This window comes from Morchella sextelata, assembly GCF_020137385.1.
Source record: "Morchella sextelata strain SCLS chromosome Unknown scls_23, whole genome shotgun sequence".
NCBI classification, from domain to species: Eukaryota; Fungi; Ascomycota; class Pezizomycetes; order Pezizales; family Morchellaceae; genus Morchella; species Morchella sextelata.
Window position 1 is genome coordinate 336248 of NW_025408638.1, and position 15372 is coordinate 351619.

General features: G+C 50.4%; 3 protein-coding genes across 3 annotated transcripts; 2 read left to right on the forward strand and 1 right to left on the reverse strand.

The window, feature by feature from the left end:
- Positions 1 to 1791: 1791 nt before the first annotated feature.
- Positions 1792 to 2700, reverse strand: H6S33_007332 (uncharacterized protein; the record flags this gene model as incomplete). The annotated part of the gene is made up of 4 exons (XM_044839001.1): positions 1792 to 2184; positions 2236 to 2249; positions 2315 to 2572; positions 2646 to 2700. The coding sequence occupies 4 exons, from the start codon at positions 2698 to 2700 to the stop codon at positions 1792 to 1794; spliced, it is 720 nt and encodes a 239-aa protein (XP_044688868.1).
- Positions 2701 to 3219: 519 nt separating this feature from the next.
- On the forward strand, positions 3220 to 5877 carry H6S33_007333 (uncharacterized protein; the record flags this gene model as incomplete). The annotated part of the gene is made up of 7 exons (XM_044839002.1): positions 3220 to 3268; positions 3327 to 3372; positions 3449 to 3558; positions 3886 to 3948; positions 4345 to 4439; positions 5402 to 5474; positions 5615 to 5877. 7 exons carry the CDS (start codon positions 3220 to 3222, stop codon positions 5875 to 5877), a joined length of 699 nt encoding a protein of 232 aa, XP_044688869.1.
- Positions 5878 to 10743: 4866 nt separating this feature from the next.
- Positions 10744 to 13265, forward strand: H6S33_007334 (uncharacterized protein; the record flags this gene model as incomplete). The annotated part of the gene is made up of 2 exons (XM_044839003.1): positions 10744 to 11247; positions 11535 to 13265. The coding sequence occupies 2 exons, from the start codon at positions 10744 to 10746 to the stop codon at positions 13263 to 13265; spliced, it is 2235 nt and encodes a 744-aa protein (XP_044688870.1).
- Positions 13266 to 15372: the final 2107 nt, after the last annotated feature.

A 15372-nucleotide genomic window follows, 5' to 3' on the forward strand; every position in this document is an offset into this window, starting at 1 on the left:
ACCCATCTATACCCTCAGAAAAGCAAACCTGACTGATCCGTGGCAGTAATGCAGCAGAATGGCTAGAAATGGGCCCTCTTATTGGCCCATGAGGCCCTATTACAGCCACAATTGTTCCACTTCCGTATGCCGCCATATCACCTTTAAGAGTGTGCGCACCATATATCTTAGCTTTTGAGTGCGAGTGATATTCCATGATCATGAAACCAGATCTATCACAAAACCCGGCATTTTAAACCTGATAGAGCGGACCCAGGGGGGAGGAATCTATAGGGAGTAAAGGAATTTCGAATGTGACCTGCTTTAGATCGCTACCACAAGGAGTGCATCGATATCAGAAGATAAAATTCCCCTACGTATCGCAGGGATGGGTAACTTCAATTTAATTGCTGAGATCATAAAACATTGGATAGGTCTGTTTAGGTTGCGGGTCGCGGGTTGTTCCTGGAAGAAGCCGCCACGCCCGAGATAGATGGCCGGGGAGGAATGTAGTCTAATCTTGGTGGCTGACTGATGATATTGCCATGGGGGAATATTCTGTTTAGTGTTGGGCCGATCTGTCTACGTCTGGGTTGCAATTGGGTGAACTACGTTGAAGTGAGAGCCGCGCACGGGAGAAAAATAAGCTATTCCGCACCCTCATAGATACCGCTCTTATAAGGTAAGTAGCTAGAAACCAAATGAACCATGTAGCTCCCTTTGGTATACTGCCAATACCCCGGCCTTCCCTGCCTCCATACGGAAAAACGAACCAACCGAGTGATTCCCCATGACCACCAGTCCAGGTCTCACTATATCCTGCACTAGACCATATCATAACGTAGGTCTAGAGACCCGGTGGTATATTCCATGTATAAAGAAAATCTTCCTGTATATACGGTATTACAATCGAGGCGACTTCAGCTTCATGAAGGATCACTCGCACCCGACCCACTCCCAGATTGGCGTCGAAACACTGAGGCTTGTCTATCTTAGGTCTGAAACCTAGTACCCAAGTATTATTCCATACCGTCGCCCCACCGCGCTTGTAATGCCCTCCCTAAGATACTGCCATAAAGGAGCCATGTGGTGGCGAAGCTAGGATCATGAAGTATCACTCGATCGAGATATTCTACTAAGTTTTTTAGAGTAGGGATTTATTTGTATCAATGATGGTGAGGGATAGCATTGGGTTTATGGTAATTGTGGGCGCGGCAGTATATACAAATATTAATTATAGGGCATGCGTGGCGGAGGGCGATAGATATCATGTATGCGGGCTTTTCTTTCTACGCCGCGACGATGAATCCTGGGGCCGGGGGTGTGAGAGTGAACAGTACAATTCACAGCAGAAACCATCTGTACCTGCATCCGCCACCTGGCTGGCATCCGATATTGTGTCTGCACCACCTACCAATGATACCCTATGCAAGAATCTGTAGAGTCTAGATCGATCTAGCATCACCCACACACCTGCCCAACGGCGCACACACACACGCGCATCATTCCAATCCAACGACACCACCCAACCCCCCTTACCTCACCCGGAACCATTCGAGCCCCGCGCGCTCAACCCCCTTACATCACACCTCATTTCGCCACCTCTCCCCCCTCCCTCCCGGGGCCGGGGACTACTACAAATACCCACCCACCCGCCACCGATTCCGGCCACCGATCCTTCCCCCTTCGGGGATGGGGGCAGAAGCGCCGATCACCACCACCACAGCCACACCGAGTGACGCTCCATGACGAAGACGACGCAAAAAAAAAGCCAACTGGAATTTCATGCATACCTACATACAACATTCCATGCTACGCCGTGACCACCTCGACCCCTTCCTTCTCCGCCTCGGCCAGGATCCACGTCCTGACCTTGCGATCCGGCGCCAGCGCGATGGCGAGCGTGCCGTCGCTGTCGCGCCGCGAGCTGTCGGCGCCCCTGCGCAGGAGCTCGATGGCGACGTCGCCGTGGCCTTCGGCGATGGCGTGGTGGAGCGCGGTGAAGCCGCTGCGGTCGCTGCTATTTAGGGGGGAGTTGTGGTCGAGGAGGAGCTTGACCATGGGGAGGGAGCCGACGGCGGCGGCGCGGTGGAGGGGTAGTTGCGAGTGCGTGTCGGGGATGCGGGGGGAGGCTTTGTACGGTGGGGAGAGGAGGAGGTGGGCGGTGGAGAGGCGTGTCTTGGAGGCGCAGAAGTGGAGGGGTGTCTGTTGGTGTTAGTGGGTGTGGGGGGAGGGGATGGGGGTGAGGTGGGGTACTTGGCCGTTGTTGTCTGGTGTGCTGTGAGTTAGCATGGTAGACAGGATGCTAGGGGCTGTTATAAGGGGAGGGACTCACTCTTTAGCCCCGCGTCTGCCCCCCGCTTCAGCAGGTACTCGACAAGGTCGTCGCCGTCCTTGACGCTGCAGGCAATCATGAGACACGACCAGCCGCTCGCGTCAACAGCGTCAATGTCAAAGTCTTTGACCTGCGTCAGCACCTGCACGATCGGGAGGTGGTTATACGAGCACGCCCAGTGGATCGGCAGACGGTCGTCCGAGTCGCGGCGGTGTGCCAGCTTTGGGTTTGCGGACAGGAGCGACTCGACCGCCGCCACTGATATCACGATAATAATAGCTGTTAGTTTACAATTCAGCCGGGGGGCGAGCGATAGGAGAGGGGGATGTACAGCGTCCTTCACGACAGGCTGCGTGAATGGCTTCTTTGTTTTCTGTTTCGTCCATATTGGCTAAATGTGTTTTGTGTGTGTGATAGTTCGATGCCCAGTCTGGTAGCTCTCAGCTCTCTCAGGCAGTCTGGCGGGGAGTGTAGGGCCCCTCTTGGCACGACGTCAGGGCCGGTGCTGTTACCCGGCTGCGCGTGCGGATGCATCACCAAATGCGGTATAGCGAGTGCGGTAGATTGCTGTTGTGGGAACGGCGGTTGATGCAGGGGTAAGAAGAGAGAAGCTTCCACGTATCTGTCCGGCCGGCGCCGGGGGGTAGCCTAGTTTTTTTTTCTCTTCGTTCTGGAAGCAGGAGGGGGGTTTAAATCTCGCAATTGTTGCGCTTTCTTTCTTTCTGGTACTGGATACTGAACAATAGACGATAGATTTCTACTACAGCTACGTACTACTACTTGGATTTCTATATATACTGCTTCTTCTTCAATCAATTCTGTTATAGATCTACTATTACTTATAGCTACTATCACCACTATTAGATAGCTATTACTACTAATAACTACATCATATACTACTCAACATGGCCCCCATCCTCAAGAAATACGCCGCGATCCTCTTCGACCTCGACGGTACCCCTCCCCGCCCCCGCGCTGCCCCGCCTCCCACAGCTAACACAGCTCGATCCAGGAACACTCATCGACAGCACGAACGCCGTAATCGCCCACTGGACACGGTACCTTCCTTAATTATCCCCTCCTCATATTACAATGTCACATATGTCAAATACTAACAAGAAAATAACCAAACAGCTTCGGAAACGAACACTCCATCGACCCCGCCCTCATCCTTGCAACCTCCCACGGCCGCCGCACAATCGACATTGTCCGCCAATGGAAGCCCGAGCTGGCCAATGAGGAACGTAAGTACATCATAAGTTCTTTTTTTAAATTTCTTTCTTCTTTTTTTTTGGTGTTGCCTTATTGCACCTTGTTGGTTCCTTTTTTGCGGGGTGGGGAGGACGAAACGGAAACGGCTTTTTCTGACAACAGCCTCACGTCACGTCACGTTATTGCATATCATTTGCAAAACTCCCATCCATTTCCTTTTTCTCTCGATCTTGGGCCTCTTTTTTCATATCAACCCACCACTCCCCAATCCCCAATCCCCCGGAAAACGTAAAGAAACGTAACAACCAAAAAAGAAAAGAAAAAACTAACGAGAGGCGTGAATTGGCAAAAACCAACAGACATCCGCGCCCTCGAGGCCGAAATCCCGAAAAACAATGCTGCGGACGCAAAGGAGCTGCCTGGTAAGCTAGCTTGAGCCCAAACCAACATCCCAATCCCATTCATCCCCCCTTGCCTTGCCTTGCCTGCCTGCCTGACGGGGCGGTGTGCGGTTTTTTCGTTACCCAACATCTTGGTGTGTCACATATCATCTTTCCCCCCCTCGCCCCCCGGGGAAAAAAGTAGTGGAGTCAGTGGTTAACGCACATGACCGCGAGCTGGGGGATGCTTTGCTTCTTCATCTTCGTTTTCCTTCTTTTTCTGGGCGTACGGAGGTTAGGGTAAGATATGATATGATCAATTGATCGATTGAAAAAAAAAGTCTTGCCCCACTTGCGCTCGACGTACGCGTGGGAAAAGAAGCGAGAATGAAGATGAAGAACCTCGCCCCTCAGCTAGGGTGGTCGCATATACAATAGGCGCTAGAAACCTTATTTCACGCCTCGAGGCAACAGGGTGTAAATGGGCGATTGTGACGAGTGGGACAGTTGCATTGGCGGAGCCGTGGGTGAAGGTTAGTTTAGCTCTCTTTTTTTGTTTTGTTTCTTCTTTGCCTTCTTTTGCTTTGGAATCTGGGGGCGATACGAGATATGAGATTTGAGATGGGATACGGGGTTTGGAACTATAATTTCATCTCATCTCATCTCGAGGGGAGAGGTGGGAATTGGTCAGGTTCGTTTTACCCAGCAGGGTGTTTTAGGCGGTTTCCCGGGTTAGGCTATTTCTACTGCTAGCTGCTAGCTGCTAGCTACTCTACCTCTCTACCTATCATCAATTCGAATTCCAAACATCCCTCAGGGCTGAAGAAGAAGAACGATCAGAATCGAGGGATCAGAAATGATGAGAGTCAGCTAGCAGCGTAAGCAGTAGCAAGTATCAGGAAGGAAGGGGAACCGATTGAAACACCCTCATCACCCACCCCCAACCCAAAACCAAAATACGAACACCCTCCAACGGCATCTGCCCCCGTCCAGTTAGCTGGCTGGGACCAATTGGAACACCTACCCCTCCGCTCGTTATCTTTTCGCGAACATTCCCTCCGCGGCCGTATTCTCAGCCCCAACAAAAATGAAATAAAAAAAACCGTACCTCCCCAGAAAAAAGAAAAGAAAAGAAAACCAACAGGCCCCGGTGCTCCGGTAATGGCGGCACTCCCCAATACCACTGCTCAATTAATTCTCCGAGCTGGGTGTATTGGGGTCAGTCAAGTCAGCTGCCCGGGGTCCGGGGGGAGAGGTGTTGGTTGGTTTTCTATTCTAGCTACATACCCTAGCTATCTAGCTGGCTATGGTTTGCCTGTAGCTGTTGTTGGGGATCCCCTTACCGTGTTCTCGGAACCATCAGCGAGCTGTTGGTTGTTTTGTTGTCTTACTGTTTTATTTTCATTCAATCTTTTGATTCTTGACAGCTAGTAGTACTAGTAGGTAACTGTGGCTGACTGTTTGTTTGATTGTCTGCTTTGTTTGAGAACAAAAGATCATGGCCTTCCCACGGCCAAAAGTGTTTGTGACGGCCGACAGCGTCGGTAAAGGGAAGCCTGATCCGGAAGGTAAATGCGCGCCCAACCCTTCCCTTCCTTTCCTCCCTTTGCCCTATGTATCTCGTAGACATCTTTCATCATCATCACTATCACTACTACTATTATTGTTGTTGTTCTATATGTGCTCACCACACACACACCCATTGTAGGATACCTCCTAGCCCGCAAGCTCCTCGACATCCCCGAAGACGCCGCCGTGCTGGTCGTCGAAGACGCGCCCGCCGGGATCCGCGCCGGGCGGGCGGCAGGCTGCGACGTCGTTGGGCTGCTGACATCGCATACCCGCGCCGAGGTTGAGGCCGCGGGGCCGGATTTTGTTGTGGGTGATTTGGAGAGCGTGGAGTTTATGAATAAGGACGGGGATGGGGGGGTGCTGGTGCTTGTGGGGGATCCGAAGGAGTTGGCGAATTAGATGGGTTTGGTTTTAGGTTTGGAGGGTGAGATTGAGATCAGGGGAGGGGTATGTTTGATTGGCTCGTTTGTGGATGTTTGGTTTGGGAGCGAGTGGGAGATGATGATGTAGAGTGGGTGAGTGCGAAGTGAAGTGAGGTGAAGTGAGGTGAAGTGAGTGAGGTTACAGGTTGTTAGTTAGATTGGCTATAGATCAGTTAGATTGGCTATAGATTTGGGCGTGATATTAATTAAGCTCCCCCGTTTCAGAAGTTTCAGTAGTTTCACTTAGTATTATTAGCATTATGCCTTCTTTCGGGCCTAACCACCCAAACCCAATCCCAAAACCTAAAAACCCCAACCCAACCCCAAATTAGATACTCACGATTCCTCCAACTCTCCCCATGATCTCTGCAACTCACAACTCAAACTCAATTCAACAACTACAATCTAATCTCTACCTGTTCCATATCAAGTACAAAAAAATAAAATTACCCCCCCCTCCCGGAATGAAGGGTGGACATTGCAACAAACGGGTGTTCCGGAAGCAGACAAACACGATCCGCCATCGTCCCCCAAACGTCGTCGTCTGTCGTCGGCATGTGCATAATTAACGGGCCTCATGGCTTTTTCCGGGGTTGCGTGATTGTAATGGAATCTCTACTAGCCTACCTACATAACTACCTATCTCTAGCTCTATGTATGAACTCGGGCCTAGAAATGAAGGACGCAAGCAAGGCCGCGGCGGGCCCTAAAGCAGGAATCCGTGGATCTCCTCTGGGGAGTAAGTGCTGGATGGGGGATATGAGAGACACATTAGGCACAGTGAAGGGGTAGCTTTAGATAATAGTTTCCTCTCGATGGTGATCTAGATAGGGCCTCCGTCAAGCTAGGGTTCCGTCTGAAATCTTGATCTTGATCTGATGCTCTAGCTCTGGAAACTAAAGCCGACCCAATTGGAATGGGACTCCTTCCCCCCCCCCCCCCCCCGTCAGTCTACGTCTAGGACAGGCCGCGCGGAGAATATCGCGGGTATGCCGTGCCTCCGTAAATGTCGCCGAGAGTCAGCCAGCCGGCGGCCCTGGCCCGGTATAGTTTCGAGATATCATATCTATGACAGAGGCCCGGGGACATCGGAAGGGAGTTCCAGCGAATAGTAGTTGTTTTTATTTTGGAGTGCTTTTGTAGATTGTAGATACATACTCGATGTGCGAGGGCTTCATATGCAGGTCCCGATCGGACGAGCAGGAGTAGGAAGGAAGGAAACGCATGGGCTTGCTTGCGTGCTTGCTTTTGGTCCCTGGAATACCCAGACATCCTGTCTGCTCCCCCTAACTAACTAGCTGGAGTGGGAATGAATGCAGGTCGATAAGCCACCCATCCACCAGACTTCAGACATCGAACCACCAGAAGGAGAGGATGAGGAGTGTTTCTTTCCCTCTTGGTTCGGTATTTGTCACGCACGTCAGGAATGATATCCCAGCTAGCTACACAAGTTAGTTAAGCACCCAGTGGTCCGTTAGCCAGCCAGGGGTAGAGGTCGAGTAGGGCGCATTTGATTGCTTTGGCGAGATATCATACACGCTAGGAAAGGGTTTGTGTTGCATTGCATAAGAGCGTCCTATGCCTGCCCTTGGCTGTGTCCGTGAGGTTAGCCAGCTAGAGCTGCGGGCTGGGCGATCTCTTTAGTCGTTCGTCTGCGCAATTGCTTGCTTGCTTGCTAGGTCTTGCTTGGTTTTTTGGTGGGACCCTAACATAAAGTAAAAAGTACTTTTTTTCTTTTTTTGGGTGGTGGTGGTGGTGGTGGAGTCGCGTGGGCAATTTTTTTTTTTCTTCCCACGCTTGCTCGCTCGCTCGCTTGCTTGGGTTCCTTCCTTCGCTCGCTTCTTAGCCTTCCCGGCCCGATTTCGAATTCCGCGGATGAGGTCAACAATCGATCGGGACCTTGTGCCTGGCTATCCCATCCCCATTCATCCATCCATCCCCCCCTCCTCGCCCGTGAGTAGGTAGGACAGACAACCCGCCCACGATGCGCGCGCTGCTGGAGATGGGATGGGGAAAAAACAAAATAAAAAAACGTAAAGTAGGCAGCAAAGAAAGCCAGATCAGGCAAAGCAGAGTGAAGCAAGGCAAGGTAAGGGCCAGCCAGCCATTTGGAGAAATCCGAGATGAGGCCCCCCGATAATTGTGGGGGACAATTGCTTCTTTTGATTGACCGCTCCGCTCGCTGGTTTATGTAAGCTGCTACTCTCTACTCATGGATATGTGCTTGTAGACTGTACCTGCGTCCGGTTTCTTTCCTTGTGTGTGGCGCTGGCTTGACGTATGTAATAGGGGGATGGATGTGATGGATCTGATGGACAGACGGCGGACGGACAGCAGGCACGCCAGATGAGACGGCGCTCTTGCATTCGCAAGTACCCGCCTCCGCAAGACTTGGGGGATGGAGAAGAAAAGAGAGGTCTTGCTTCAGTTCAGTTCATTCTCGTCTGTCAGCCCCCCCGCACTGACCTGCGCTTACATTTGTTTTTTACGTTAGGAGGTGGAAAACTGACACAGCTTCTCATCCCATCTCCTCTCTCCCTTCCCCCCACGATGTTTCTTGGGTGTTTTTATGCAGGTCTTTTTTGTAGGGGAGGGAATGGAAGGGGAGGGAGAGAGGGGAGGGGAGAAACAGTGTGGAGTTGGGGAGGGGAGGGATGGTTGTAGTCCCCGAAGGGAGACAAATATTAGATAGACACCGCCTGTTGCGGCTGTTGGAAACGTTACATAGAGTACATAGATTAGAGTATGTAGCAAAAGATCATTTACAGTGCCATATCTACTCTTTACTGTGCTACTTTGTATCTGAGTGACTGTAGATTGTGGAGCCCTGCTACTCTATTTGGAGCCACGTGCATGGTTCTGTGTAATTCGTGAGATTGCTTGGGTTGGATTGATACGGTTAGGCGAAGAAGCAGGTACACTTATTTTAGCACGATATCACATTTTTAGCCTTCCCGAACGCGAATCGCTTCGTTCGTTTATTTTATTACTATGCTCGACCGAGGCAGTCAGGCAAACACAATATCTGTCGCAATCGCCAAGCATCATCATGCGCAGCTACTTGCTCAGCTAAAATAAAATAAAAAAATGAAATATCGTCCAAACCAGGAACACACGCACAGAGTAGGGTACAGCCGGGAATATCACTCCATGATGCTCTTTCCACCGCGTTGGGTCGGGTGGGTCATTCCCAAAAGGAGGTTCTCGGAGAGTCATTGACGGTCCAAGCCTGACCGCCGAGCGAGCGAGTTGAAATGGAGATAGAAAAGACGAGATGACAAGTAACTAAGGGTGTGACCCTTGGATGAGAGAGAGATCCAGAAGGAGTCGATGCTGTGCCCTTTTTGGAGGGAGGGAGGGGGGAGGGGGTGTGATATTCACCAGATATATTCCCAGGAGCACGGTTCAGCCAATAATCGGTGTGCGCTGGGGGGAGGGTGAGGCATGGTGATTGTTTTCCCAGGTCAGCTTCCGTTCGCGATCGTCACTTTTTTTTGTACCTTCTCTATCCACCCCTAGCTACATGTAGTTCTTCTTCATCCTTTTCATCCTTCAGATCATTGTCTATCAGACCTGTTCTGTATGTTGCATGTTTGCCGGGCCCTAAATAGGTATTTTAAAACTGGTCTGTGTCTAACGTTCGCGGCGGTTCCTGCGCTTTTTGGGGCCGATGATATTGTTTAAAGACCTCTTTGCTTTTTTTGCTTGGCCTTACCCATCTCGTTCTGTCAGAGGGACCGAGAGGAGGTGACGATGTGCGAGGGGAGGGGATGGTGGATTTGATGGAAGAACAGACCTCCTTCCAGTCTGTCTAATTCGGCGAGCAGGTGGTGGTGGTGGGGAGGATGGTGAGACTATGATGCACACGCCCCAATCCTCGTCCCTATCCTCTTTTCTCTCACTTGGTCACTCACACTTCACTCTCAGTCGCTCACAAAAAAAGTTTGAGAGAAGGGTGGTGGAGGTGGTGGTGGCAAGGGATGTGAAGGGGGATAATGTGGATGGTGTTGAACATGATCGATCAACTAGGTCAATTAATTACTGATTTTCTTTCCCCCCGTTTTATTATTTTATTTTTCTTCGTGTTTATCTTGGACTACAAGAATCGTGCAGCCCCGCCCCTCTAAAGTAGTTCCTCTCTCCAGTGCAGGAAGGTATTCGCAGTGCGTCCATTCTTTGTAGTACGTGGTACCTACAGCACTTTGTTTAAATCCTCACCAAAAACTGAACTACTGCCCAGCCCCACCAGTTAGAGCAGCGAAGGACATCAACCCCCCTCCTTCAATTGGATCAACCACCACCACCACCACCAGCAAGTACGTACCAGTGCTGCAGCAAGTTATCCGGCCATTCTCTTCTGGATATTCCACCACCACCACCTAAACCCAAGACTGTGTGCCCTTGCATTTTCAAGTCTTATATCATCCCAAGTGAACCTGCTCTTACAGCACTTTATAAAACTATATATCATTTTCCATCCGACCATCCGTCCATCTCTCACTCATCCCACTCTTCTCATATATTATAATCATTATCCCATATAGCTTATCCTCGCTTCGAGAGTTCTTTGTCTGCTGCTCGCTCTCACTCACCGCATACCGCATCTATAATCTTCGTTTCGTATATAGCGTACCTGGCTACTACCGCGCACAGCCGAGGACGTTGCGTCATAGGTCAATTGCAAGCCGGGTACGGGCTCAGCGGCACAAACTTTCATTGGGCAATGCTAACATGCCCAGCAGATCCTAATCAGATATTCCCAGCAATTTAACTTTGTCACCTGCCAGGTCCCCCCCACCATCCCATCCTTCCATCCCCCCCAAACTACCCAACTGCAGCCAACATGGATTCCCTTCAATCCAATTTGTTTCCGGACTTCTACCAACCCGAATACAACCTCAATCAGCAACACCACCACCTACAGAACCAGAACCTGCATCCGCAGAATTACTACTCAAATAACTTATACCCCCTGCACCAGCAGGAAAACGCAAGCCGGTTTGCCTCGTCCTTATCCTCTGGTTCATCTACCACAACATCAGCGCAGGCATCCTTGTTCCCCACATATACGAATTCAACATCCTGTCTACTCCCGTCCTCGCCACCACCACAACCACCACAATCTCAACTACCCTTATCTCTATCGCGTAGAGGTTCCGCTTGCAGCACAAGCTCGACTGGAAACGAGGTTACAGCAACCGCAGAGCCAGAGGACTTCCCTAGAGCTCGTTTGACGCGCGATCAGGTCCTAGCATTGGAGAGGCAGTTCTCAGAAACACCGAAGCCTAATACGAAGGTTCGAAGGCTGTTGGCTGAGAGTACCGGGCTTTCCACACAGCGTGTTGGGGTGAGTTGCACATGCAGTTGATATTATAGCCCAATCCCAGCCGTCCCAGCCGTCCATAGCCCGTTTCTTTTTTCTTATTACGGATTGGTATCCGGCAAAATGGCCAATTCGGTCATTGCATCACTTTTTTCTTCCTTCTTTTTCTTTTTTTTTCTTTTGTTACCTGCATGACCGTTTTTTCCTTTTCTCTATTAATTCCTTCTCCCTCTCACCCAAATCCCCGATCCTCGTACCTCTATATCCATACCCTATAGATACTGGGACTAATCCTCTTTGTTGCTTTGCAGAATTGGTTCCAGAATCGGCGTGCAAAGGCAAAACTACAAAAGAGACAGGAGGAACTGCATACCAGGCAAATTCTCGAATCGGCTGGCCGACGGCGAGTAACGGAGCCGTCATCCCCGGTGTCTTTCAACCCTTCGCGCTCAGCGACGTATTACCAGGCAGGTAGTTCAAACAGTGCTACAACAACCAATATCACTGCAACTGCAAACTCAAAACCAAGACGAACAAAGTCAACCACTGAACTACCAAAAACACCAGCTTCACGTTTCCAGGGCTCAATGAATTCCTCACCGTACGAGTCGCCCGCTGAGGCAAGCTATGCATCTCTGGAGCGCTCTCTTGCCCAGGCTGCAGCTGCTACTGCGCGCGCAAATTCCATGGGAGGTTTGCGTGATTTGTATGGGACATCTGCCCATCTATACCTCAACGAATCTCTAGAAAACTCCTTCTCCCAGGGCTTGGATGGCACTCAGAGCCCATGGCCTACATCCCACTTCTCAGATTATGGCTCCAGTAATGCGACGCCATTATACACACCCACGCCTGCGGGCCAACTTGAGGATCCCTTTGAATATGATGGATTAACCCAGGCATCAGGGACCTCCCAGCACAGCCTACCCCATACATCTGCATTCGGTCAATATGACTACCCTGCTGAGGACTATGCCGCCTTCGCAGCAGCAATTCAGATGAACACCATGTCAAATACCTTTGCCCTGCCATCCGCCCCACCAGGAAGGTTTGTTAGAGAGAAGCAAACCAACCCTTGGGAGGAGCCAGAGCCCTGCTACCAGAACCCCATGCGCCGTGACTCCTGCCCTGGGGAATTCATTGAGGCCTTTGGATCTGTCGAGATCAAGCAAGAGCCCTTCGCACCAGAGCCCATCCAATCCGAGTCTCAAGCCTCTCTCGCCGCCCGGCGCCGAGGCCCTAGGCCAACACCACTCGGCTCTGCCAGTCTCCACCGCCGTGGCTCCGTGACATTGCCCCAATCCGCAAAGGAGCCGAAAACAGCTCATTTGTCACAGCCCGCCACACCCATGCGGAGGATCAAGTCCACCGGCGCAAGCCTGAACAAGCGCGGCGGCGGAGTGACGAAGGGATCTCCACCATCGTCACCATTCGCATTCAAGAGACTTGCAGGATACAACTTCCACGACGAGAACTACACCATGGACGGCGCTACAATCCGGCCTCGTACATCGGGCTCGTTCTCAGGATCGAGCTATGTTCCGCTATCACAGCTCTTCTCCCAGTCTGGTGCCGCACCGCCAACACCGGTTTCCCCGGCCGACTCTGAGAAGCAGGAAGGATCGGGACAGCAGGCGGCCATGGAGGCCGTGGCGATCAAGTTCGACCGCTCAGAGAGTCAGATGTCGCCGCCGCATACCCCTTGTAACAATAACACTGTCGACGAGGAGGACGAGGAGGAGCTGGCAGAGGATGGGTCTGAAGATGAGGATAGACCAGAGGATATCACGCCGCGCATTGGATACCCAGCGTCGTCGCCTAGTTGTAGTGCTCAGGATCTGTCGTCAGTTCCGAGAGATTTCTATGGGAAGGATACGACGATGGTGGACTTGTTCACGTATAGTATGCAGTCGGCGGCGGCGGAGGAGGCGATGTTGGCTGGTGGAAATGCCGCGGGATTGTTTGCGAGGGAGGATGCGTTCCCATTTGAGAGGTACTTGTCGAAGCCAGCGACGGCGCGCGCCGGCGAAAATGTGTTTTAGACTTCTTTTTTCCTTCACTTTTGGACTTTTTTGTTTCTTTTCTTGGTGGGGGTTTGTTTATTGGCTTTTTTTGTTTATTTAACTTGGGGAGTTATTACATCTTTTTTTGGGTCTTCTTATTTTACTTATTATTATTACTGGTATTTGGTTTTTCTTTCTTTCTGTTTAGGGAAAGGGGTTGGGGGGGGGGGTACACGTCTTTGGTTTTTCTCCAGCAAACTTTCCTATTTCTAACTCGGTATTTCTCGAGCTTTTCTCTCTTTGTGTTATCACTCTATACTAGCATTCTAGTTATCTAGGGCCAAAAGGTTGGCCTTGCTCTGCTCCGTGTTTCATATATAGTCAGTCTACCATTTGGCAGCCTCAGGAAGGCTCTGTCTAGGATTAACTCTCACTCTCTTATGTCTATTTTATCTCTCTCTATATATCATCTCTACTACTGGAGTGGCTATCTTCATATTTTATCAGTTTTAGTCTTTCCGCCGATCCTTTTGAGGGATTGGTTGGTGGTAGTTGGTGCTGGGTGGCTGTAAGTTATCATATAACAAGAATATGCTTGTCCTATCTTCATTAGTACTTGCAACAGTGAAATCTGCATGCCGTGCTCGAGAAGTTGTGTAAATAAGTGGGGCGCGATGGGTGTGAGAAGACGTACGACGTACCTACATGAAGCACCAGAAAGTGTTGTTGGACTGTTACCGTACCGTAATTGACAAAATGCCGCCCAGGTCTATAATGTACTATCGCTAATTTTTCGAATATTGGAACGGTCTGATTGGCTGCTGAGTGCAGGGATGTTGATTAGTCAGCACGACACATCAAAGTACTGAGCACTCACGAGAGGAGGAGGATGGGACCGAAGGCCCCTCATGATTGTAGAGGGAGAATTAAATTTTATTTAATACCCATAATTCAACGTACAACTCGCGGTCGCGAGTTGGCACACCCCTAGTACGTATGTACAGCTGCATTGCTGCGGGTGGTTGTGGTGGTGGGGTGAGTGGGTGGGTCGTTATCTTGGCTGGTATGCCGAATTTAATCGGTCTACTTACATAATTCTGCAACGCTGCAGTACCAATCTCATCTCTCCTTCTGGACATACTCACTACCGAACCGTCCTGAATATACTGCGCGCGATCGAATCCAGGTCATCGATCCTCGGTACTTGCTATTGTTCCACCAGTTATTACATATAGTTAATAGGGGAACTTATCGTAGCGTGGTTGTTATTATTATAGCGTCACAGCCTGTCACTCGGACATCTTTCGCTCGCAGCAGTGGTACCTTTCTTAAGGAACTTCAGCCCTAGATACCCTTCCTTCACCCCTCCTCTCTCCACATATCTATTTGTAGCACGTCATGTTCCATCTGCAGGATAACAGGATAACAGGATAACGGGTGTCTCGCTTACAGGTCAAAATGACGCTAACACCTGAGATAGCCATATGCATGTATCACCAACGTAAAGAAGGAAGAGAGAGCGGGGAGCAGGAGCCTGGGCCTGAACCGTCCGTGTTTAATAGCCAGACCCTGTCTTAGATACTGGGGGGAGGGGTGTGGGGAATCTAGACCTTCTCGCCGGTGGGGTGTATGCCAAATGTAGAGTTTGGAGCGTGGACCAGCTCGATCAGTGAAAGGGGGTTGCTCTTTTTTTTTATTTTTTTATTTTTATTTATTTTTTGTTTGCGCTTGCGATTCGTGAACTCCAGAGAGAGATAATAGGTTTGTTGGTTAGGGTCTTCGCAGCTGTTCGTTCGGTGTGCGGTCTGTCGTACTCTGCTTGCCGCCTTCCTGCAAGTCGTTTTTAAGACAGCTAAGGGTGCATATGGAGTGGTACAAACATCGGAATTGCGTCTTTGTAATTCGGCCTGATCGACAAAACGCGAGCACATAGCACACAAAAAGAGTAGAAAGGAGAAACGGTCAGGGCAGGTCTAGAAAGTAGAATAGAAGTGAAGTTGTCCTACATACCACGTGTATCCCCCTCTTTTCGTGCAGCAAGCACTGACCTTTTATCAAGTTCGTTTTCAGGCATACCCTAGGTAGCCCTCTAAGACCTTGTCTAAGTAGCACGATTTGTCGACTTTGTTTAGAATCAGATCAAATC